Source organism: Accipiter gentilis, chromosome 20 (assembly GCF_929443795.1).
Source record: "Accipiter gentilis chromosome 20, bAccGen1.1, whole genome shotgun sequence".
NCBI lineage: Eukaryota > Metazoa > Chordata > Aves > Accipitriformes > Accipitridae > Astur > Astur gentilis.
The window spans coordinates 21681777-21707728 of record NC_064899.1 but is presented as its reverse complement, the minus strand read 5'-3'; the positions used below and the strand labels follow the sequence as shown (position 1 = coordinate 21707728).

General features: G+C 41.0%; 1 protein-coding gene across 4 annotated transcripts in view; it reads left to right on the top strand.

Annotated features, from left to right (window-relative positions):
- Nucleotides 1-25952, top strand: part of MBOAT1 (membrane bound O-acyltransferase domain containing 1) — a 58625-nt gene that overhangs the window by 7141 nt on the left and 25532 nt on the right. For all 4 annotated transcript variants that reach the window (XR_007508923.1, XR_007508924.1, XR_007508922.1 and 1 more), the window contains exons 2-4: nucleotides 16854-16999; nucleotides 17548-17625; nucleotides 21936-22031. Coding sequence is in view for 1 of the 4 variants with exons in the window: in XM_049823836.1 (XP_049679793.1) it covers nucleotides 16854-16999; nucleotides 17548-17625; nucleotides 21936-22031 (320 nt within the window). In the remaining 3 variants the exon portion in view is untranslated. The remainder of the gene's footprint in view (nucleotides 1-16853; nucleotides 17000-17547; nucleotides 17626-21935; nucleotides 22032-25952) is intronic.

Below are 25952 nucleotides of genomic sequence, written 5' to 3'. Positions count from 1 at the left end.
AATCAAAATTCAAAATATGAACTAGACAGCTTTACCAGCTTGGATTTTTTTTTTTTTTTTTTTTTTTTTTTTTTTTTTTTTTTGAACAGGAAATGGTAGTAATTACTCTGAAGACTATTAAGAAAGTCAGTCTATAGCATGACTGTTGCCATGCTATCTGGTCTTAGACAAAACAAATACTAAATATTAGAACAATTCTTCATTCTTGTTTTCTCTCTTTCTGGATGCTTTGTCCAGGTGGGATTTGAGGACTCTGAGCATTTACCTGGTGTTCCTGGGTGATTGGGTGGCTGGATAATGGGAATTTTGCCTGTCCCCTCATGTGACACATGGCAGCGTAGTGGGTGGGATGCTGTCTGAAAGCATGTCAGCTACCTACAAGAACAGACCTGCAAAGGGCGGGTAGACCTGTGTGTGTGTAAGTCCCAGACAAAAAAGTGGCAATCCTGTGGAATAGAAACTTTAAAAGTTATTGATCAGTGTCAGATTATATTCTGCGGTTTTCAAGTTCAGTGAGTGCATCAGGCTGGGCATGTCTGGGAGGGAAAAAGGAGGCAAGAAAATACTCCTTTAGATCAGTCTTCTGGATTGTGTGCAGAATACTAAAAATCTAAATAACAATTTCAGGCCAAGAAAGAAACTTCAGCTGCTGGCTGTTATGCACAGGGTGAGCGTTTGCTTCTACTACAGGCCCTGGTCTTGTGACAAAAGCTCTAATTGGAGTTGAGCAATTTCTTCGTTTGTCGTTTCTTGTTCAAGTGCAGATTGGCACTGGTATGCAGGTAGGGCAGGAATGGGGAAGACAAAATGACAAGGCAAATAAAGAAACATCTGAGGATCCCCCACTCCCAACATTTCTCAAATAACTGCCATGGCTTTTTTCATGCTCATGTGTCAGTTTTATTTCATTTTTTATTTTTTTTTAAAAGGACCACTGAGTCAAAGATTTAATTATTAACTCTTACACCTAGCTTAAATGACATTATAAACTGGTGAAAGTAGGTTTTTTCCTGTTATCAGTGCAAGGGAGTGTTAAAGAGTAGTACAGTATTGACTTTGTTTATCTCACATGTGCACACACAGAGGGCAGGTTCAAATCATTGACTCCTACAGTTTGCACTGAGTATTTATACCAGCAAATTCCAGCTGGTAGAGCAATCATTCATCTGTCTGAGAGAGAGTTTTAGAATTTGTTCACTCACAAGCGGAGTTTAAGTTACCTTACATTTATACTTCTTATATGGCAGGGTTTCTCAGGATGTTTTTGCCAACTATGCTGTATTGAAGGTGAAAAACAAGCGTAGACGAATGGTTTGGAGACAGTGACTGGGAAGTTAAAGGACTTACTTTTTGAATTAAATCCAGTTTTTGATGGCAGTGTTACACATTCACGGTGAGTTGTAGGCACGGTTCTCACCCACAGCTGTTTATGCCTTTGCGTTTATGTTTGTGTTCATGCTAATTCTCTTGAGGCAAAAAATTGTGGTCTGTGGTTGCCACAGCGATGATAACACTGCACTCAGTGTATGGGTGGATTTTGCCTATTTTGTACAAGTATGTTGAAAGTGTAGGCATATTGCTGTGGTACATTGTGAAATATGGTAGACTCTTGAGACAGAAAACATTTGTTTGGTTTTTATTTAGAGAATGTAACTTTAATTTTGTGTTACCTTTATTGCTACTTCTGTGCTAGGGTGCTAGTTCCCAATTGCAAATGTAACATTGCAGGGAGGAAAATGCGCTCAGCAGTTTGGAAAAAGAAAGTTTGGAAGATGTTCTGCTGATACTAACCAGTAAATAAAGTGAGGGTTAGAACAAAGAATGGCCCACAGCTGAGGGAAATGGGTAACGTAATTATGTTTCTGTCCCATTGTAGTTGCTCTTGTCAATCAAAAGATTACTGTAGCTGTTCTTTGCCATGAAACCAGAATGAAAATATGAACAAGGTAAAAGAGAAAAAAATTACAGGGTAGACTTCTTTTTTTAAACATGCAAAAGCAAAGTGAAGGAACTGGGTTGTTTGCTTTAGGAATGTGGCCGTTCAAAGGGATCATGGTGAAAGTATACGTGAGCAGCATAAATGAAATGGATCTTCCCTTCCGTCTCCCAGTTTTTCTCCATGTGAAGAGAAAAATGTGACAACATTGGAAGGCTGCAGATTCAACAGTGATTAAAATGAAGGTCTTTTTCATGCAGTCCGGAACTGGACTATGAAACCCATTTCAACAGGAGGCTGCTGAGCCCAAAAACTTGGCCAGAGCCAGCGTGGACTTGGATGTTCTCATGAAAAACATGTGTACCTAGAGTAAGATACTTAGTAGCTTAAAAGGGAAACCTTTTGGAAGTAAGTATTCTTTTGCTGGCTCCTTTCCCTCAGCGGGCACTGGTTTCTGGCAGCTCTGCCTCTGGTGTTGCTGATGCTTTTGGGATCCCATGCCGTTGCTGGCAGTCCTCAGCGCGGTGGCTCCCGTTACGGGTGAGTGGGTCTGCTGGAGTCGTCATCCCGTCCCAGGGGTTGCCTCAATGCTGGATTTATTACTTAAGTTCCTTCACATGGTGATATCGGAGGAAGCAGCAGATCTCTGTAGGGAAGGTCAACCAACGCCCAGGAGAAGTCACTTCTCCAATATCCTGCTTTCAGGGAACCCAAGCTACAGCTGTCCTGTTAGTTGATGTAGAAAGTAACTGGCCCCTTACATGCTTTGCAATGCATTTCCCTCTTGGTTATCCTCTTACTTGTCTCTTCTGATTTTTAACTCTTGGGTTGTTTTTTTTTTTTTTTTTGTCCATATGCTGAGCATTTCCTCTCTGTTCAGTTCATGCTGCATATCTTTAACGCTGTATTTGGGGGTTTTGTCATCTGCATATTCTCTTTGAAGAGACTACACCAGCAGGTGCCTGGTGTAGTCTGCCTTCATCCTTTGATAGGGTTCTGACGTCCTGATCAGTAGTCTGTTATCTGACTGTTTATCAATCACACATTTTACGTGCTCCATTACCTCAGTTGCCTAACTATCTTGGTCAGGCTTCCTGTTTTTTTGGCCTGGATAGAGCTGAGTCAGGGATTAAATAATTATAAGGAGAAAACTGATTCCATATGTGCCTCCTCTTTTTCCTTTTTCTCTGACACTTCAGTTTTTGAGCATAGTCACTAATAAGGGCAACATACCAGACCAGTTTAGAAGACCCTAAACAGCAGGTGTGCCTCAGTTTCCCGTGTCTAGGATCGGGTCTTTGCAATTCCCTGGACTATTTCTGCCTGTGAGACGATGGCCTCATTTATGTGCTGGCAGGTGGAACTACTGGCTTGTGCCCTGGAGAAGCTTTGAGCAGTCAGGGGGACCCAGGTCCCTGGTCATCCCTTTCCCAGCCTCCTTTCCCTCGTCCCGTATAAAGTACGTGCTGCTCACCGCTCGGGTGCCTTCCAGCATCAGGGAAGCTGAAATGCTACCGCACTCTGCACTTTAGTTCTATAGTAACAGTGGGAAAACTCCATGTGCATTTTGAGATATCATAAGTTTGCTAAAAATCAAACCTGAAATGCTTTCTCCGAGTCCATCTGAGATAGCCAGATGTTAGTGGTATAAAACCTTGCGATAGAGAGATGGAAACAAATTTTGCAAGTCAGCTGTGCAGATCATGCGATGTCCTAGTTCTTTTAAAGCATGTTTTTATAGGCTTTATGTGTAAAGGGCTTGTTTGAAAGGGAAGTTATAATTATTTATGCAACTTAAAGGATTGTTGAATTCCTTTTCCCTGGCTGTGTTCAAGTTCATGGGGTATTTTGAGAAGAGCTCGCTTGGAGTTTCTGGAATTTTTTTGCTGTACTTTGTTTCTTGGACAGCAAGTTGCCTGTCACTGCATGGTAGGAGCCTCACTGTAATCGTTCTAGAATGTAAGAGCATTCTTTTCTTTTTTTCCAAACTGTTAAAGGGGAAAAAAAAGAGACTTATTCCTGTTGCCTAATCATTGCTGTCCTTTGTAAAGGAAAGCAAGTTAAGTTTCTGCTATTGCTGACTCATAAGCATGGCAAGAATATGCCTGGGGAAAAATACAATACTATGGCTAAGTAATACAAATGTGGGTGGGGTTTTTTTCCTCCTGATATGGCAGTTATCTGTGGAAAATATCAGTGTTATGACCTAAAGTTCTGCTGTACTGTATGCAAGTAGAAGTATGGAACTCTAGTGGGGGTTATACAAAGAGGGCAGCATGCTTTTAATGAGGCAAGAAAATGAAATTTTTTTTTCTCAAATATAGTATAGTGCAAGAGAAATTAATTTATAGCAAAATCCCAGTATCTCTTCTTTTTTTTATTGTTTACTTTACATTTCTTTATGCTTATTCACCAACTGACACTTGCTCATGCTGTGTGTTTTCCTGTTAGTTTTTGTTTTGATTTGGTTGCTAAGTTTGAAATCTAGGAAATCTTTTTTTTTTTTTTTTTTTTTTTTTTTTGGAGGGGGTAACCCCTGGAATTCATTCAGAGCATGATTTTTTGGAAAGGTACTAATGATTTCCAGATATTTTAGTTTAGTGAGAGTTGAGATGTTTGACTTGCGTCAAGTCCTGACTGCTTGTCATCTCCAAGTTACTTGTTTTCAATAGTGTCTGAAGTTGAGTGCCTAAAATTAGACATGCTCCAAAGTTCAGCTTCCAGAGATATTTGCTGTAGATGTAAGGTGCTTGTAGCACAGGCATAACTAAACAGCTGGGGCTGCATTCTTGTTTTCTTGCATGGTTCAAGATCCAAAATAAATGAGCGTGCAGTAAGAATGCTGCAAATTCTGAACAGAAATAAGGAAGGAAAAAACAGCCACAACAGGATACTGTCACTGCACACGTTTTATTGGTGGGTTTTCTTCCTGCCACAATTTAGAAGGGATTAAAAATAAGTCTGTAGCCCACATGAATGAAGGTTAGATAAACATACCTTATGTTAAACAACACAGAGCAATAATTTTACTTTTAAACTGTAGAACAATAGAGAAGAGCAGTATTTTATGACTGTGAAATCTCATGATTGTGAAAGCGAGTACCTGAAATTGGCAGTTACGGAGGCTTGCTAATTCTACACTGTCACTGTTAGAGCAAAAGAATGAAACAGAGATAATTGTGCTTGAATTGAAAAAAAAAAAACCCCATACACAGCTCTTTGGACAGGCTAAAAAATGAAGAAAAAAGCTATCTAGAAAATTTGCTTGCCAGCAGAATCAAGGGCTGTGGTGGAAATGGGGGACTCTGCAAGCAACTGCAGAATATAAAGTTTTCATTGTTTATGGAAACAAAGAGACTGAGTTCCTAACTGTTACATTTGCAAAGATAATTGCCAAAATATAAACTGATTTTCCCAGTCAAATAAATGGCTCTGACTAAAGTTTACTACTAAAAAAGGTGGTTCTCCACATATTCCTTGTGCCATGCTCCTCCTTCTTCTCTTGTGAAAACACTCTCAGTTGTGCATCTGTACAGGTTGAGCTGACTGAAAATTAACTCTAAAAGAACCCCAACAATCTCGGCAGATTCACTGCAGATTTTCCTTGGCCCTTACTGGTGGCTTCCCAAAATCTTTGTGTATCCTCTTCTGCCTGGGAGGGAGTTCCATGTTGAACGGTAGCTGAGAATATTTTCTGCACTTCTTTTAGCAAATTCTGTGGCTCTGCAGTGTGGGAAAGGGTACAGTGGCACCCTGAGATCTGTGCCCCTTATTTTGCTAGGTTGGAGCATGGGCAGAAGAACATAGATTGTCACCTCTCCATGTTGATGTATGCTGAAGTGATGTTTTTAAGCTCAACTGAAATAATTTTTGGTGTTGTTCGCAAGGGTTTTTTCGTCCCTTCCTCTGCAAGTGCTGTTACTGGGTGTTTCAGAGATGCAAAACTGCTTAGGTGAGGAAGAGGACAGGAAGATCTGAGGTTTGCAGCACCTGCTTGTGGAAGCAGGAAAACGGGTGCGCTTGGCTACACCCATCACATGGGATCATTGTTACCCTAAAACTCTTCCACATGTATCTGGCAGTAGATATACTAGTAATTTTTTTTCAGAAGTGTCTCCTGATTGGTGGTACCTTTTTTTTTTTTTTTTTCCTCCCCCGCCCCCCCAGCTCTATTTCAGGCACTTGAAGTGGGCTTAGTTTATTGCAAAATACCAGCTTCTGGAATATGATACCATTTTACAGTGTCTTTAAGTGGTAAACCAAAAAGTGGAGCACCAGGAACTGTGGGTCATTTTTGAAAATTTCATTTCTTACAACTAAATTAAAGTCCAGTTTCATAGCCCAGAGATTTCTTTTTGCTTCCGTTAAAGTTAACGTGTATAGTATGGCTACTGTTCATCTTTGTAAGTCTGCAGTGTACATTTCTACATCTAAACTTACTCATCTAGATTACTTTTATAGTAGAAGTACCTGTTTTAGACTTGTGTTTTAGGATTAGATGAATTGCAACCTAGAATTGCCTTTTTTCCCCATTGACAATGAAAGAAATTTAGATAGACTAGCTCAGGTATCAACATCAGTGTTAGGACAGATAATTTCTACCCCTTCCTCTAGCAAATTGCATAAATTTTTAAAGCAAGTCCTAATATGCTAATTTTTACAGTGCCCTTGTTTTAAGTTACTAAGAGGATGATTGAGCATTTAAATACAGGATATTGCAGATTTCAATATGTAAGGGCCTAATAAATTCTTATATAATACTGTTGTGATGTCTGAAAGGTTTAGTCTTTGATCAAGCCACTTAATTGCAAGAATAATGTACCTAAATTTAATGCAGTGCTGACAGTTTCTACAGTGGGGGAAAAAGCGCCCAACTTTCTTTTGGTTTAGAATAACGGTGAAGTTGGCACTTTTTTTCCCTTACTGATGTTTGTTTCTTTCTGTTGTGTGCAATTACTGGGATAATGTGAACAAACCTGCTCTGTTTGTATTGGTGTGTGTTTTTAAAGACACTGACACATTTTTCTGTAGAAAAGGAACTGAAAATAGAATTGCACCGACATTGCAACAGCAATAATGGGGCAAGTTATTTTAGATGTGCCAGTTCCCATTCTAGTGAAGGATTGCACTTTAAGCCTACTGTTTTGTTTTTAAATTGGTGAATAAGTGTGGGCACCAGGCTTTCAACTGGCCTGAAAGTTAAGGCTGTTTTTGAATTGGGACTTTAGATACATTGCTACAAGGATCCTGCCATTGCTACATTCATGCAACTCCTGTTGGTATTTGAGGAATATAATTTACATTGAAGCCACAGAAAGATGTGCCAGCAGGGTGGCTGGGTATATACACGTGTCTATTGTCTGCCTTCTTTGCATTTTGAATAAATCAGCTACGTACTTATGTCAGTTACATAGACAAGGTGAAAAGGTGCTTGATTTGCTGTGCTGTGTTCTAAATTTTTAAAAACTAAACCTTTAAATCTGGGAGCAAAATGCAAATCTGTGGTGATGCTACTTTGAAGTTATTTACTGAAAAATGTAAAAGTAGAAACCGGACTGAAATCTCTGGAGCAATTAGTGCTTGAGGCTGGTGAACTTGAGCTGGATTGTGCCTGACGAAACCTGTCTCGGTCCTGCTTCTTTTTTGTTGCTGACCCACTGTCTGTAGTGGATGAGGTGACGGTGTTGGAGAGCAGGGGCTAGGCAAGGCTCTTGAGAGGTTGTGTGAAAATAATTGTTTGGGGTTTGGGAGCACTCATCAGGTCTGAAAAGACCAGTTGGGAACCATATCTATTATCCAAGAATTTATCTCTGAGAAAAAGATGGTGTATGTAGCTAATGGATCTGAAAAGGATCCAAGCTCCAGTTGGGTGCCTGAGCCCTACAGGTGGCAAGGAAAGGGGGAAGCGGTGCTGTGGTGTCCCTGCCATGGGGGGTCTGAGAGCTCTAGGGACTTTCAGAGGAGGCTTGGCAGGCACTCCAGTCTCTGCTTTCTTGTATTTCACTCTCCCCAAGTCATTGTTTTCCTTGTTTCTGTTCATTTTCACTTCAACACCTGTCTCATAACTTTACATATACTTAAATTGGGTCTTCTGAGAAGAGCTGGAATGATGGAGTAACATGATGGTAAGGTCAGTCTGTTCCCTCTGTGTCAGTTTGAATCTATGCATAAGCAAGGAGGGCAGGCAGAACCAGATGCCACCTTTCTTATGAGAAGTACAAGATCCCAGTGACTTCCTACTAACCATGGAAGCCTTTGGAAAAGCAAGCCTGGTAGTCCTGGTATTTTGTTTGTTTTTTTTTTTTTTTTTTTTCTGTCAAAATTCCCATTTGAATAATGGCATTTCACTCATCTCTTTCTCATTAAAATATCCTTTATACTGTGACCTGCTGGCTGTAGTTCTGCTTTTAGACATCTGCCATACTATACCATGCGATAGTATACCTGCACAGAGGTATGTCTAATTATTCTTTTTAAAGTACTCTTTTGGGGTTAAAGTTACTGTAATTAATGTGCTACCTCACTGCCGAGTAGTCTGAAGAAATGAGGTAGCTCTCCTAACAACCTGAAGGCATTCTGGTTAAAAAAAACCAACCCACAGGAATGACTAAAGGTTCCAGCTTGTTTGATTTTACTGCTGCTTCTGTTACAGGTTGGAATTAGTGCTGGCTATCTCAGGTACAAGGGAGTTTCATCATGCTATGTTTTGGCATTACTCACTAAGAGAACAGCAATTATTGAGTTGCAGGTAGTGGCAGAACATCGCTGCACATAGATGATCACTACTTAAACATCTGTTCAACATACAGAGTCATTACAGTTCAATGTAAGAGCTGTTGACAGCAAGCTAAAGCTGTATTTGGATCAGGTCCACACATTAAATTTATCAGCCACTGAAGGTAAATATATGGGTATGTGACTTAGCATTATGATGTAGATTTGACTTCTCAAGCTTACTTTTGACTTAAATGTGTTTCTTTTAAAATTTCTGATGAGTCAGGGTTTAATCTGTTCTATGGCTATATTTGTGTGTCCTGCTAGTGATTATTCTGCTAGTGGCTTCATAGAGGTAATCCAGAAAGAACATCTGTTTCAAGTTTATAGTCTAAATCATGGAAGGATATTTGACCCTGTAAGTAGGGAAACAGCAGAATTTACCCAGGAAAACAGCACAACAGGCCAAAATACTGTCAGTTTGGCATATTCTGCTTTACCGAGTCCATATTCCACATGCAACAGCAACAAAAAAGCCAGGGCTGTAAGAACTTAGTGCTGCTTCTGAAGAGGACAATAATCTTCAATTAGTCATGCATATACGCTTTTCTTTCTCTCCCATGAGAGAAATTCTATTTTCAAACCTTTGCTTCTGTCTCCTCAAAATCTTCCACAGGACTCCTACTTCAAAAGTCAGAGAAATGAGTTGTTTCATTATAATACTGGAGGTGTGACTTTTCAGTAGTCGTATCGGTATTTCCCCAATGTAAATGAATTTGTCTCTTCTCTGATCCATGCTGCTTGCAATTCACAGTGCCTGGCTGTAGACAGAAAATAGAGCATCTTGCTAGTGACAGTCAATTCTGATTTCTTCACGAATGCCTGCCTGTGCTGGCTCTTGGTGCACTGAATTTTGTGCAAAGCCGTACCACTTTGGGCAATAAGGGGAACTGCACAGATGATGTTACGTGAATCCTTTTCCTTCGCGGAAGCCTGAGTCAAAATTCTAGCAGGGGGAAACTTGACGTGGTTTCTGTGATATTGCCCTCCTTTTTGGGGTCATTTGTCCCCTCCCTGCATAGAGCTAAGTGATCTCTGCAGAGAATATTTGTCCTTATGGTTCATAAAAATAGTCTTCAAGATCAAAATATTTTGAAAAATTTCAGTAAGTATCAGATATCTTTGAGATTATCTGATTAAAGAAAATTCCATCTCTCATTCTTAACACACCCATTTTAAATATCACAATTTGGATGTTACAAAATCCTATCATAACAGCAACAAAGTAGAAATGTCTCCAGCAAACTGAACTTAAACATGTTGTTTGCCAGGTGTCTTTGGTTGTATGTGCAAAATAATCTTTTAAACAGAGAAAACAAGTTATTGCACTTCTGTAGTTCTTGCTTTATTCTTTGCAAGAAAGACATCATCCTGGAAGATGGGGCTGATCTCTGGCAAAGTGGAATGCTTTATTATGGCATCCCCTTTCCAAAATACTACCCAAGCACTGTTGGACTCCACAGACAGTGGTTTGACTTGAGAAGGAGTTGCTGTTGCTGTCAGTAGTTTCTACTATCATGGTTCCTTATGCTTTTCGGAATACTGAAAACAGCTGTTTGATGATCTGTGGTAAGCTAGGGAATAGAGGAGAAATTCTAATCTACCAGATAAAAACCCTGTAGCTGCCTCCTAAACTAATGCTCAGTAGTTAGTTAGTAGATAGCAGCAACTACAGAGTATCTTGACCATGGGCTACAACTTCATCTTTATACTGAGCCACCATGGGAGGCCTCTGTTCATACACTTTCTTTTGTTCAGCAGACGAAATGCAGGTTTAAAGCCTTATTCTCTCATTTGGCTGGTAAGCACAAGGCCTGGAATAAAAGCAGAGGTATCGTCTGCATTATCTATAATCTGAGGACAGTCTGCATCATCTGCTGCACGTTGGAGCGGGCATGGACCTGGATGATGGCTGGGAATATTCTGGCAGCCTGGCTGTGCCGTAACACACTTGTACCTCTGTCTGTGAACGTGTATGAATGTGCAATGTGCCTGGTTTTTGTCCAGAGGTTGTGTGCTGTGGGGGACACATCAGCACCTTGTCATCCAACAAGTAACAAGTTAGCAGTGTGATTTCTCATTGTGATTTTCATAGTGAATGAATTACAGCATTAATAGGAATTTTGCTTACAGAGGACTGTCCGGTTTGGGTAATGGACTTAATTGTCATTTGGAGAGAACTACGTGGTCAATCTCTTATATCCTCCTAGATTTTTGGAAAGTGAGATCAGTTTTTCTGCCATTATGAGGGAGGAAAAAAGTAGTAAAGGAAAACCAAAGTATTTCTGTGGTCAAAACAGAATGCAGGATTTTTCTTCCTGATACTTAACTAGAAGGAAATGTTAAAAGCACTAAAATAACAGACCTACGTGCTTCACCTTACTTATTATCTCTTCCTAGATTGTGATCTAGTAACCCTCAAATGTCTATTACCACTTCTTTAAATAGGGAGATTTGCAGATGCAAGGCTTGTGGATGAGGGGAATTGAAACTTCCTGAAGTGGGCAATTAGTAGCCTCCCCTGAACTAATGGTAAGCAGTGACCAAGGCTATTTGTGATGATTTGGTGGAAGGGTATAAAGCCAGTTTTGCCTCCTCTTGTGTTTTCTGTTTTCCATCTCAAGAACTTCTAGGTAGGAGAAGCACTTTCCATTTTCTGTCTGTAAGATTTTTGTGGGGGTTTTTTTTCAGTTGTTTCCCAGTACACCAAACAACACATTTACCTGTCTCCTTTTAGAAATGTGCTATGACTCCATGACTTTCCTGTTAGACAAAATTTAACAAATTGCTACTACTTTGGGTGTTTTTGTTGTTTTGTTTTAACCTCCACCATGGAGCCAGTTTGTCCCCAAAACAAAAGGTGATGATTGTTCCCACTCAGTGTAATTGGTGCATGTTTAATGCCAGATATTTGGAACTTTTATTTTGTGACTTGCTAGCTGGCTGTTGCCTCTAAAAGTGCCCGCCTGCAGATGGTTAATGGGACCCAATAAAAGATAGAGCAAAAAGTTTTATGGTTTTCCTCTGAGAATGGCTAGGAAGTTGAAGAGATGACTTTCCCATGTAATATGTCCTGCCCGTTGATGGACATGACTGAAAAGGTGACTCCAGATGCCTAGCAGTTAGTGTTTCCCCTTCCTACTGGACCAGTCCAATATTTGCCGAGTTGGTCTCACCCTGTCAAAAATGGGAGAAGGTGCAAAGGCTTGAGGCAGACGGAACTAACCTTTTATGCCCTTTGAGGGCTTTGATTTAGCATAATAGTACAGAGGGATCTTGAAACCATTATGTTTGGTGATTCTTGTGTCGATATCGTAGGTGCTTGGCGGGTTGGTTTGCCTTGAGTGCTAGCTTTCTATAAAACTCAGATTTTCAGTCTAAACATCACTTTGAGTTACTGTTACTACGGAATTTGAATGGATAAAGGGAGGAACTACAGTTTATTGTTTTTTCTTGTTCTTTGTACCAGGTGTTTACATGCTCTAGATCTATCTGGCCTTTTAAAGTCGAGACTATTAGATATTAAAGAATTCCTTAACCAGACTACAATAACTCTCAACCCAGTTGGGCTGGAGCTGTTCCAGATTTTTGCTCTCTCCAAAAGTGCAGATATCTTGTTTCTGCATTGCAAGGCTGTCTTCAGCTGGCTGTGACTCAGATACAAGTCTTCCAGATGTTGGTGCAGGATACTGTGATGAGACTGCCTTTCTGTCTTCCAATGTTTAATTACAGAAAATGAAAGGAGGATAGTATCTTGTTTTGGCAACATATCATGTGCTGTGATTCCTAATTTTATTACAACTTACTCTCTAGAACATGAAAGAAATTGACTGTAAAAAGCAAAGGTGTTTCTTTCCTGCTAGCAAAGTTGAAACCAGATGTGAAAAAAAAGTTGATGGCAAGAATAAATAGATTTGACTAGCTAAAAACATGGGTTAAATGACTTATAATGGTGGGTCAGAATGGGAAGGGTTAATTCTTGTATAATTTCTTTTCTATTTCCTTGTTATTTTTGCATGGACACCATTCATCAACATTCAGAAGCCCTCAATTTACTGTTTACAAAGTGTTTTTAGCAACAGTGGAAAGAGCCAAAAAGGAATAATATGAACCCTTTCCTCTTCGGGAAGGGAAAGGGAGGAAAGTGTGACTGTTACTTCACTTGTGATGCAGTGCAACATTTCTTAAAATCTTAGGGATCTGTTTACTTAAGTACCTTAAATATGTAGAGTGAAGAATGAAATTAATGTTAAATGGAATGCAGTAAAGTCACTGTCAGATGAACTGACAGTCTTCGTGTGTATGCACATGAATGCTGCATATGTTTAAAATGTTACATATAAATAACTAAGTAGAGGTGGTAGTCATATGAAAAGCTATCATATCCGTCTGTTACTTTGTGGAGAACAGACCAGATGTGGTCTAGTACCAAAGTTAGTGCCCAGTTTTAAATATGGAGTTCAGCCTGCCAGGCAGAACAAGTTTTCTCAGCACTTGGAAAGGAGTTTTACTGGTGCCTTGACATTTCTCTTACGTTCCCCAAACCCAAGAAACAGACAGCGTCCCTCCTCTCGTTGTGGCAGGTTATAGTTAAGAAAAGATTTGTCCTGGTTTATTCATGCTTGCAGTTTTGGCTCAAGTAAACTCAGAAAGGATTCATCTGCAGAAGTATTCTGCAATTGCTTAGCACCTCTAAAAGTCAGTCTTGCAGTAGACTGTGCTAGACGGTGCAGTGAGCTCTGCACAGCTCAGTTTGATCTACGGACTGAACCCCACAGAAATCAGAGGTCATCTTGGTACATTCAGATTCTAAGTGGAGGCTTATAGGTAGAGAGATACAAGAAGTATTCTCCAATACTATTCCCCAATGGTTTTGTCCAGCAGGTACCAACTACCTCATGGATGGCAGGAAGTTTTTATCAGTAATTGTTTTATTTACCTGGCTTTCTTGTTCATTGGTATCCCTCTCCCAACCTCTCTGCTGATGAATCCTTTAAAACTGATAATGTTGTTTGTAATGTGTATGTGTTTATGTAAATATACACACAGAAAAAAAACCCCTAAACTGAAAGCCTTAATGGTAGACAAAGAACAACGAATGCAGCGCGTTGTGTTTAAAAGCAGTACTATCTGTGAGAAAAAGATGGCTATGGGGGAAAGGAACCTGGAAAACTGCTGAAGAGCTATGGCGGTTGCAGTTCAGAAGGGAGGGCAAAGGTATGAATGTTCTCAGCCAGTGAGCAAAAGTCTTCTCTTTCTGCATTTCAGATGGTATTTTTTTGTATCTGGGAGTCAATCTCCCAAGCAATGCATTAGGTGCAGCTTTCTCACTTCCTTTATGCTATTGTAGTAAGCAACGTAATGTTCAAATGAGACTCAGGAATCCTGATGTGTGTTTGTGCCTCTTTGACACCATCACTGTCATTTACAGCTCCTGAAAAAGAAAGTTAATCTTTAGATTTTTGAATCCTATCTCTAACCTTTAATGGTGTGTTGTAACCATTCCTCTCTAAGGTACTTCCTAGCTTAATTCAGTACAGAAAGGGTAAATGAAAACTAGCATTCTGAGATTATTGCTTGCTGAATACACTGGATCTGTGATGCTTGGCTGGTCTGCAGAAACAACCCTTACGAATTGAAAGCTGATTGAAATGTAAAGCTAGCATGTAGTTTTGCTTTTATACTGGTACAAGGATTTACCCCTACTCCTACAAAAACAGCACAGAGAAGAAATTGCCTTGGTTAATTTGCACAACAAAATGAAGATATGGTAGTGGCACGGTTGGTGTACCAGTGCTAACTTTAATCCAAGTAGCACAGGTAACATGCTCAGAGGAATTGATAGCGTAGGCAAGCAACACCATATGTATGCAAGGTTACTGGGCTGTCATATACCATATGTTAGCTCGTAATGAAGTCTCTGCTTGCTTGCTTGCTTTCTGCTGCTGTTGTGGTTACCTGCCTTAGCTATGTAAATGCTATTACAGGTGTGTCTGCCATGGGATCTTGCACTTCCATTTTGCTGTGTATGTGAACCTCTGAAGTCCCAGCATCTTCAACACCTCAAACTGAACATACAAGAACTGGATGAAAGTAAAAAGCAAATGCTTGCTTATCTTGATGGGTTTTACTGGTGTAAAGCTTCCGTGAGTGATGCTGCACAGAAGGGGGTATTGACTTTTAAATAATCAGCCACAACAGGTTTCTTGGAGTCTCTGCACTTTCCTTCTTTATACTGAATGAGAGGGGCTCTGCATGCCACCAAGCTGAGCTGCACTGGATGAGGTGGGATTAAGGTTCACCGAATTGTCATTGATGAATTGGCATCCATCAGACTTGGGGACTTGCTTAGAAAGGATACAGTCAGAGCAGCCCTGTAGGGGATGTCCTCTCCAGCAGTTTCTGCGGTAGCTCTGGCTGTGGAAGGAGGGGAAGGAGGAGTTGGTGGTTTGAGTGTTAACTGTATGGTAATAGACCAGATGAGAGTTTGGGATTTGTACTACAGCAACTGGGTTTTGTGAGACCAGTGCAATTCTGATCTCTTTTTAAATCTTGCACAGAAAATAAGAATCATCTTATTTAAATACAGTGTAAAGTATTGTCATAATAAGACATTGCTAATTACTTGCTTTTGGGTATAGTTCTATGATACCATCCATTATAAATGCTGGGTGCTTACATGAACAAGAAATAAATTGATATTGTCTCTGCTCCAAAACTAAAATTCAGCATATGTAAGTATTTAAATTATTGCATTATTCTATCACATGGCTGCCTGTGTCACGGAAATAAAGGAACTACAGCAACATAGCCAACAAATCTTTAATAAAAGCATTTGCTTGAACAGCACCACGTTGGATATAGTCCATCAGAATAAAAGCAGTTTGGGGCTGTAGTGTCTTGTTAAACACATTGTAAATGTTTTTGGCAAGAAGCCTGGATGAATCCAACCACCTCTGGACAGCCAGCATGTCAGAGCATTTCCGAGTGAGATGTATCATCCTGTCCTGAACTGATAGCTTTGGATAATCCTCTAATCCAAGTGATTGCTTCGACGTTGCAGCCTATTTAGTTTTGCTCGGTCTAGGATGACTTGCTGCTGGAAAGCTCAGGGTGAATTTTTTTTTAAAAAAATAAAAAAAAAAAAAAGAAAGACTGCAGCTGAATACATGAATTTAACTCCAGCTGTCTAGGGTCCAGGTTGGTTTTACGGATGTCGCATCCTAATGGTGTATTGGTCTGTTAGAGACAGCTCCTGAGCTCTGTTGTTCCTCTGGCTTCTGGGATTTTTGCTGAGGCTGTCAAAGAGAAGGTGACTTGAAGAAAGACAGCTTGGTGTTGGTTTTGCTCTGAGGACACTGAAGCTTTTGCTTGTCCCTGTGTCTGACAGGAGTAGCAGCTAGTCATGGACTGCTTACCCTCTGCATATACCTGTCTTGTGCTCCCACTGCCATTGCTACCTCCTTACAACGGAGCCAGACCACTTCCCATGCTCTATAGAGACACGCAGTAGCCAAAGAACAATTGAGAAGCATTTTCCTTTAGCTGTCTGCGTGATGGTAGAGCACAGTTGTTTTCTTCACGCTCTCGAGCTGCAAAAAGTGGTAAGTTGAAAGGCCTTCTTGGAGATTGCTGCAGAGTGCTGCAGAGTGGAGCATTTCGGCTAAGAAGGCTGTCCAGTTATTGCTTGTGAAACAGCGTCACATCAGGATTGTTGATCTTGCCCATGTTTTGGGGTTTGTGGAGGAAGTCAGGCACTGGGGCAATGCTTCAGAGTCCCAGTCTGCTTCCTGGCCTCTGCCTCCCACCAGGAGGATGGAGACGGAGGTGACGTCCCCTGCACGTGGGGTGGGCTGGCGTGCCAGCTGCCCAGAGCCCACCTGTACCTCGGGGAGCTGGAGCCTGCTTGTCTCAGTTTTTGGGTGGCTACATGCTTGTTTAATCCCTTCTGTCATTGGCCAAGGAAAGTTACCACTTGGGCTCACAAGTGAGAATGCTAAGAAAACAAAAGATTCATTGCTCTCACTTTTTTCCTCCCTTTTCCTGGCTCTACTCTTTGTTGTTCTGAGAATGGAGAAACTTCTTCCCCTTCACTCCCCCTCCAAGAATCACAACCACTTTTTGTTTTGTTTGTCTTTTACAGATCAATTTTGTAGCCTGTCAACTGTTTGCACTTTTGGCTGCGTTTTGGTTTCGTATTTACTTGGGTCCCAGTCATGCCAGCTCTGCTGTTCGCCATGCATTTGCCACCCTCTTTGGAATATACTTTGCTGTCTTCTGCTTTGGGTGGTGAGTATTCAGTCACCATGTAGACAAGGCTTGGGTAAAAATATTTTTAAAATTCATATCAGCTTTTCTGAATTACATCTTTTTAGTCTTAAGGCACATTCTGTGTTATCCTAAAAAAACCCACAAACCCAAACCAAAAAAACCTAACTAGTATAACCACACCAAACCCTCAAAGTAAAATGAGCCATGAAAGTATTTGTAAGTGAAGTATTTAATCTGTGATGTTTGTTCTGGAAGTTAAAGCCACACCAGTCTGCTGTGAAGATACGTCTTTTGGAAAAGATGTGTGTAGTTCGAATGTGGACTTTGAGCTAGGCTGCTCTTTCTCTGAATGCAACAAACACATTGATGATATCTTGTCGATGAGTATTAATCTATGTTGGATGATCAGGCTATAAGGATGTCATTGTGATAATCCATGTTTACTGATACTCTGATATGACATTGCATTTATTTCATTTGCATGGAAAATTATTCCCTCGCTCTGAACTGCCAGCCCCTCCAGGTCACGTAGAAATTATCTAAATACTCACTTTGTTGTCTTCAAGGTATTCCATTCATCTTTTTGTCCTGGTGATGATGAACTATGGCATTATGAATATGGCGAGTATTCCCAACATCCACAGGTGAGCTTATGTGCTTGCAAGACTGGAGCTGCCCCTCTGACAACTTCTCCCCTTTCATGGAGAAGCATGAGGGTTTTTTAGGACCACCTTCACTTCTTTCCTGCCTTTCTTTCCCAGTTACTTGCAGGAGCTTTGTTCATTCAGTTACAGAAGCAGCTGTATTCTCAATTTGTGGTTTTTGCATTGATATATTGCATTTCCCTATGAAATTGCTGGCCTCGAGAGGCAGCTTTTGCGGGCTTAAAAACTTTTGCCCAAACCTCTGGTTTCCTAAGCATAATGAAGTCATATTCTGCTTGGTCTGGTGTCCTTGAGGATTGCCTTTGACAATCCTTTTTAATGTGTTTTCCCCCTTGCTGTTTGGCCTTTAGGTATTTTCCACTTATTCTTGAGTTAGGTAGTTCAAATAAGGTCACTGTGGCAGCTTAACTTAGTGATCTACAAAATTAAGTCTTGCATTTGGTACTAGGCTTTGAGCTTAAAAAAGTAGAAAGTACCAGAAACGTCACTGCTTTGAAGCAGAAGCTTCCAGCGTCATCATGAGAAATTTTTGACCATGGGATCTTTCTTTTCCCTATACAAATGTTTCAGAGGAAGGAAGATATCTAAGACTCCTAAAGGGGCTTTATCAAATGAGCGCCTTCCTGGCCAAAAGACAAAAAGCACTTTCATATGAAAATGGAAACTACGTGGTAGTTACATCTGCTTCTTTCACTGAGTAAGAGAAAGTTCATATGGAAGAACTACTCTGCTCAGTCATTGAGCCTGCTCATGTGGGTACCATACTCTCTGTCAGAGGTCAGCATGTGGGAGTTTTTAAAATTGTGTAGGTAGACTTGGTTTTTTTTCTTATTGATCATAATTAGGAATTTTTATTTGTAAAACTGCTACTTTATAGCAGGCTAGAAGGATGAGCTGGCCATTCTTCCCACTTTACTTTTGTGCTGGCTTCTCTAACAGCATATGGTTAATACTGTGGTTTGATTTAGGTGTGTTACAGGTGATTTCTGTCTCTGTGGCTGTTTCCATCGCTGCTGCTGAATGCTCACATCCCCATCAGGCTGGGCTGGGCAACAGAAACCCTTTATTCGTTTGTCTTCAGGGCCAGGGCTGTCTGAGGGTCTAATGCTCAGATAATCATCTCTGCTTCTTTATCTCTTCCTGAGGCAACCCCTCTCTAATATCCAAATAGCAACCATTACTTATGATTTCTCTAGGATTGTTTAGAAATGTGAACCGTTACAGGCTTGTCTATAGCAGTCACTAGCATTTTGCACCAGCAAGACAGATATTAATCAAGGAGCTTTTTTCCACCCCCTCACTCAGTGCAAAGCCCAGAAGTCCAGAGGTAATGAATAATTAAAAAAAAAAAAAAGTAATTGAACAATGTTAATGAAGGAAATGCCATCCAGAGACCAGAAGGAAAAGGTGCTAAGACTGTGTATTACTTGTCTCCTGGTCATTGTCTGTGCCCATCACTTGGGGGAAATGCAGGAGTTATGCATTGTGGATCAGAGGAACCAAGTCTACAGAGGGAATCATGCAATACACTTATGTCTTCCTAGAGAAGTGGAGGTGGTGGTGGTAGGGAAATGGGCACAGTTTCAACTGGAAACTCTTACTGTTCAGCCAGTTAGTCACAATGGAAAAAAATAGCTGTACACTGCAGCACAAATTAAGCCGGTTAATATAATGTCGCCCACTGCTGCGAGATAGCCATGCGTTGATTTGAGTCAATGCGAAATAGCAGTCCAACATGCTGAAAAACCTTAGGAAGGCTGGGAGGATTGGGTTAGGACTTTTCTACTGTATTCCACTACCCATAGCAGTGTGACTCAAAGTACATCCATGTTATTAATTTTGGCAAAATAACAGTGTATTCAAGCTGCTTGAGAATAAACTTGAAAAATGCTAGTTTAAGGGCTGGACCTGTACATTCAGAGGGCCTGTAAGAGCAGTGGATCATTCATAGTGGGTGTGCAAAATTTGGCTTTTTTTCCCCCCAAAACACAAGTGGAAGTGAACGCATGGAGTAAAGAAACTGCATAGTTTAACCTGCATGCTCCTTGCCCTGGTTATTTTCTGCTAGTTTGCTCTCTGGTGAGGCTTCCAGCCTTCAAGGCCTATAAATGGACAAATTAATCCAGCATCAGAATGCTCCCAGCTGCAGCAGCAATTCAGTATATCTGCCTCTGCTTGCTTCCCTTTCAATCTAGGTGCTTTACAATTATTTAAGCATTGAGGCCTATTTTAGATGCTTCATTCCACCTGTTTAACAAGGCCAAGTGCAACGTCCTGCACATGGGTGGGGGCAATCCCTAGCTCAAATACAGGCTGGGCGATGAGTGGATTGAGAGCAGCCCTGTGGAGAAGGACTTGGGGTTGTTGGTTGATGAGAAGCTCAACATGAGCTGGCAATGTGTGCTCGCAGCCCAGAAAGCCAACCGCATCCTGGGCTGCATCAAAAAAGGCATAACCAGCAGGTCGAGGGAGGGGATTCTGCCCCTCTGCTCCCCTCTGGTGAGACCCCACCTGGTACAGTACTGCGTTCAGCTCTGGGGCCCCCAACATCAGAAGGACATGGACCTGTTGGAGCAGGTCCAGAGGAGGCCACGAAGATGATCGGAGGGCTGGAGCACCTCTCCTATGAAGACAGGCTGAGAGAGTTGGGGTTGTTCAGCCTGGAGAAGAGAAGGCTCCAGAGGGACCTTATTGCAGCCTTCTAGTACCTAAAGGGGACCTACAAGAAAGTGGAGAGGGACTTTTTAGAAAGGCATGTAGTGATAGGACAGGGAGTAATGGCTTTAAACTGGAAGAGGGTAGATTTAGGTTAGATGTAAGTAAGTTCTTCCCTGTGAGGGTGGTGAGGCACTGGAAGAGGTTACCCAGAGAGGCTGTGGATGCCCCATCCCTGGCAGTGTTCAAGGCCAGGTTGGATGGGGCTTTGAGCAACCTAGTCTAGTGGAAGGTGTCCCTGCCTATGGCACTGGGGTTGGAACTAGATGTTTTTTAAGGTCCCTTCCAACCCAAACCATTCTATGATCTATCACTGTTACATGTCTGAGCTGGGTGACTTGCCTTTGGAGGGATGCTTTCCATTTTCCGTTGATGAGAGGGAGCCCAAGGGGCTTGCTGAGGCTGGACTGGATGCCTGACCCAGATAAAATAAGATAAATTCTGCTCTGAATCTCCTGAAGAAGCTGTCATGTCCCTCAATCTGCCTTTCATCCAGCTGTTTGCTGTGGGCCACATGACCTGCAGGTTGCCTTGCCATCCATCACTGTCACTCACACTGCAGTTTGTTAGTCCCCAGGGAGGAAAAACTCATTTCTTTTAAAGCCGCAGTCTTGTTCCTCTGTAGAGTTTTGCATCTTCTCCTCCACGTGACTATTTTCTCCTGGTGTGGGGGACAGCAGTAGACTTGGTCCTGGCTTGTCCATGTGATGCAAGCCTTCCATTCTGGTGTCCCAGCTCTCTGTGTACTGTCTAGTTTGCTTCATTTGTCATTCTTATTTCCAAATATCCATCTGCTTCTTACCTCCCTAGTATCCTCTTTTTTGCTGGGTAAACACAGGGAGAAGTTAGTTGTAGGAAAGGCTGCATCTGCCCTACCTAGATACTGCAATGCCTCCAGCCCTCAGACCGCTCAACTCTTCAGATAGAAAGAGTCACGCTATCGTCCTGCCTAACATAATTTTGTGATCATCCTGAAAAACTGAGTGAAGTTGTCAAGCTCTGCTTAAGGAATGCTTCTTCTGGAAAGGGGCATCTTTCAGCATTTAGAGCTGAAAAGATTAGGCTACATGTCAGTATCTGCCTTCACACAAAGTCAGAAGAAAGGAAATATCTTAAACTTGAAATGTTTTAGTTTCTGGTAGATCTGAGGAAGAGTTGTACATATAAATAATGAACATGTACAGATAAAAAAAGGCAATGGATAACTTCAGTGATACATTTACAGTATCATCTGGTTTCAAATACTTGAGTCAGACAGCAATTTCAAATTAATATGTGAGGGTGGGAACACTGAAATCAAAACGCCCAACTTGAAGTGATCCTATTTCTTCTTTTCTTTTTTCCCACCCCCCCCTTGTGAGGAGACACCTCCGTAATGTTTCAGCTGGGTACACAAAACCATCAGTCCTCTTTGAAAATTTCTGCCAGATCTTGTAACATATCTTCAGACTTGTTAACAACCTAATTTGCAAAAATCAAACTCCACTCCTAAGCAAGCCCAAACCCAATTTGAGTGATTCTAGTTCTTGTTGGTACTTGTGTTGGTAACTGTGTTCTGTATGTTATGTTTTTAGGTACTCCTTTGTCGTAGCTATGGGATACCTCACGTTGTGCCACATAAGCCGAATATACATATTTCATTATGGTATTCTCACTACAGATTTTTCCGGGTGAGTGAGTCTGCAAGCTGGGTCCTGTGTCAATTAGTATTAGTTAAATTTAGTACATTTTAAGAATAATTTTTATGTCATCTGGGGAGCGCCTGCAATTTTGTTTCCCTTAAGCTTTTTCTAAGATTTTTTTTTTTTTTTTTTTTTTTTTTTTTTAGGAAGAATAAACACTGTGTGATTTTTGCATTGACTCATTGTTTCTGCTGTCTTCTTGTTAGGCACTATCTAGTTAGGAAGGTAGAGCTTGGTTAGCTAGACTTTCACCTTGAGCAGCCCTGGCAAGTGGTGTGGCTGGTGCTCTGGTCCCTGGTGGTCTGTGCCCAGAGGTGGGGTGGGCTGCTCTCCTCCCACCTTGCTAGGCACGGCCATTGGCTCCGGGTCATCCTTTCCCGCTTTCTGATTTACCTTGATGCCCCAAATGGGAAGGTGTTTCCCACCCCAGGCACCCCAGTGGGTGGGAGGGGAGGACTTGGCCAGGGGCTGAGTGCCTGGGGGAGCTGGGACGTGGGTGGGTGGGTGGGTAACCGGCGCAGAGAGACACGAGATCAGCTTTCGCTGTTGGCACCGGTCTTATGGGTTCTCCCAGCAGATTGTGGTTGCTGTTTAAATAGCACAACTTTTTATATGCCATGCATTTCTGTGGAACAGTGTTTTTCATATATACTGTAGTCTCTGATTTCACTGAAGCAGTAGAGGATGCTTTGCAAAAATACGAACAGCTAACCCTATATATTTTGTTTATGAGAGGAAGGCATGCTTTTGCATGATGTAAAAACAATGTGCTAATCTGTATTCCACTTGTTTAACTGAATGTCTGAATACGGAGTCATTAGTAACATACTATGAAAAATTTCTGTAAATCGGCACAGTGAGTTGTAGATGCCTCTTCCAAGCCTATGTTGTCTTATAGGCAAGGCATAGGGTAGGAAACCAAAGGTTTTTGCTGTCTGTGTGCATGTGTCTCTGTGTGAGGTGGTGGGTTTAAGCATTTAATTAAATTTCAGGGGGTGGGAGGGGAAGTTCCTCTGAGACTTTAGAGGGTTTTTTTTATGAGAGGAGGGGGTAGAAAAGGGTACTCTTATATTTAGAGAAATTTAGTTCTATAATTTTTTCTGCGGTTCTTTTAATACACAAAAAAAAGCATGTCCTGAAAGAGCATGACGTACCAAGAAGCCTATAAATGGGATTGGAATGCTATAGCTCTGTGTGTGTATGAGACAGAAACGCGAGAGAGCATGTTTTTCTGAATAGTGCATTCAGAAATGCACTGTGAGGTGTGTTAGCTGTCTCTCTCTGAAGACGTGTAATAAAGATCCAGCTGAGACTGGGGGTGGAAGAAGAGGAATGGTAGTTGGTTAAATTATAGACTAGGTAGCATTTTCTTCTCTCTTGATGAAAAAGGAGCTGCTCTTACCTAATGACAAGCTTGAGGATGATAACGGTACTGCAAGAATAATACTTGAACTTTGTTGTTTGATTTTTGTCCTGATGTTTCAAGATACAAACAAATTCCTAAACTTCAGTCAAACATTAAACTGCAAAGTAGTAAACAACTGGAAAATGTAGTTTGGATATGAACTACATCTTAATGGTATATTTTAAAAACTAAGAATAAATAAAAATGTTGTAGTGGTATTAATAAAAACTTGCAATCCAAAGTGCTGAAATCCAGGTCAGCTTCTTTTAAGAAGAAGCTGTTTTCCTCAGCTGTAAATAATATGTGCCCACTGAGGCTTTATGCACATATCTAAACAGATGTGATGACCCAGAGAGACAAAATACACCCCCTACCACAGTTTTACCATGCATGAGCAGCAACTGACCCTCCTCTTGCTTGTTCTCCCACGTTTGATGCTTCCACATCTATTGCATGGCAGCTCTAGTGCCATCAGCTTTCCAATGTCAGCTTCCCAAAGTGACCAGCCAGATGTTAAATGAGCATTTCCCAGTGTTGGTGCTGAAAGCTGACATACCTCGTTCACTCTCTTGACCTGCTTTGTGCACTTAACAGCTTGCATGCATAACCCTTTTGATGTGTGCTTGCAAATATTATTTTTTTGGTTCTTTAGTAATGGTTGTGCTGTTTGTTTGGAGTCCCCCCATCTTGAGAACGCAGCTTGTAAAATGCAGGTAGAGATGGAGCAGACAAGGTAACTTTTGAGTCATGTCTTAAGTAATCTGGAAAATCAAACTGTGACTCATCACTTCAAGGTTAAGTAGTAAGGAAACTTGTTCCTTACTGGTGAATAGTTAATTCTTCTAAATCATGCAAAAGGTAGGTTTGGTCACTGGCTCCCACAGTCAAAACTACTTAAGCTGCTTGCAGCAATTTCTTGATTTAAGAGTTTTTCATGTATTGCATAGTACCTGGATGAAAACTCCTCTTTTTTTTTTATTTATTTTTTTTTAAAGTGCCATGTTTTAATGAAAACCAGTTCCAGTATGCTACACTTTAATTACATTTTAAAAAATTTATATATATTTTATCAAAGTCCTTTCATTTATATTATTTCACAAAAATGTGGTGACATAGTTTAGGAGTTTTCTTTTGACTACTTTCTCAAAGAAAACTATTCATTTTTGAACACTAATTGTAAAATAACTGAATGCTGTGCTCCCCCCTTAATTCAAGTCAGTCTTTGAGAGAAACATGCATATTTTATTTTGCTTGGTTTGCCATGGCATTTATACTTTGTACCTAGGAAAACTAAATCCTAACTCTTTCTTTCTCTTTTTCTCTCTCATTTCTTCTTCTTTATGCTAAGAGGATTATGCTGGTAAGTTGCCTGGTTTCTATACAACTTTATAAAAATGTTAATACTAACATACAGTTTGGGGTTGGGTTTTTTTCCCTTTGTATCACAGGCTCAGACCAAGTATAGTAATATTATGGCTTTAGGGAGAAATTAGTTTAAAATAAATCAGGGGATCTTGATTGGGATTTTTGGAAACTAGTGATAGATATGGTTTCAATCAAGCAAGCTAGATGAACAAATGCCATATGCATATGATCATCTGGACAGAATTCAGAGTCGCTCCTCATCTGTATGAAGTTGTGTCTGCTTTAATCCTTTGCTTGATTAAGACCATAGATGTTTTTGGTGTCCTCCTTGAATTCTTGCAGTGTCTCAGCAAAATTTCCTAGTACTGCAGCTCATTCGGTGAATGTCAGGGAATGATTGTGCATATGTGAGTTTCTTGGTGCCATTCCTTGCAGAAAAGAAACTCAGTTTGTGAAAATCACTACACACACTGGCATTGCTTTCAGTCTTCTGTTGGTCTTACGGAGACCAGAGCTGAATTATCAGGGAGACTCGAGCAGCTTCTCTCCCTACAGATGTCAAATCTCTGCCTCATACATGAGTGTTTTGGTGGACATCGCTCTCCAGAAGGAATGGACATCTTTCTCTGTTTGCCCTATCCCAAATGCAGAATAGCAGCAACATTCTCAGCAAACCACTTAGGAAGGGATGGTCATTGAAAGAGGCCTCTCGAAAAGCCGTATAAGCAGAGACTTTAGTAACAAGTGTCACTTCAGGCAGTGAATTTTTGTTGGGAGGCTAGTGCTTATTTGCTGGTTTTCCCCCTCTCAGTGGCTTAGTATCAACCACAAAAGAAAGGAACAAAGGTACAACAGCCGATCTTTACAGAGGAAATACATTTGCTGTTGGAAACAAGCATGGATGTATTCCGTTACCATGTGAAAACCCAATGCAGAAACACTAACTGGTCCTGTGAATTCAGTTGGTTATTTTTATTTTTATTTTATCATGAAGCGCAAGACGTTGTTGGCAGCGTGTGTTCCAGCAGCTCTGGGTAACTTTGGTTCACAGCACGTCCCCAGAGGCAGTACAGCAGCGCAGGTGCAGGGTCAGGGAGGGCAGGCAGTTTTCCGTGCCCGCTGGCTGCTTGGCTGCTCTG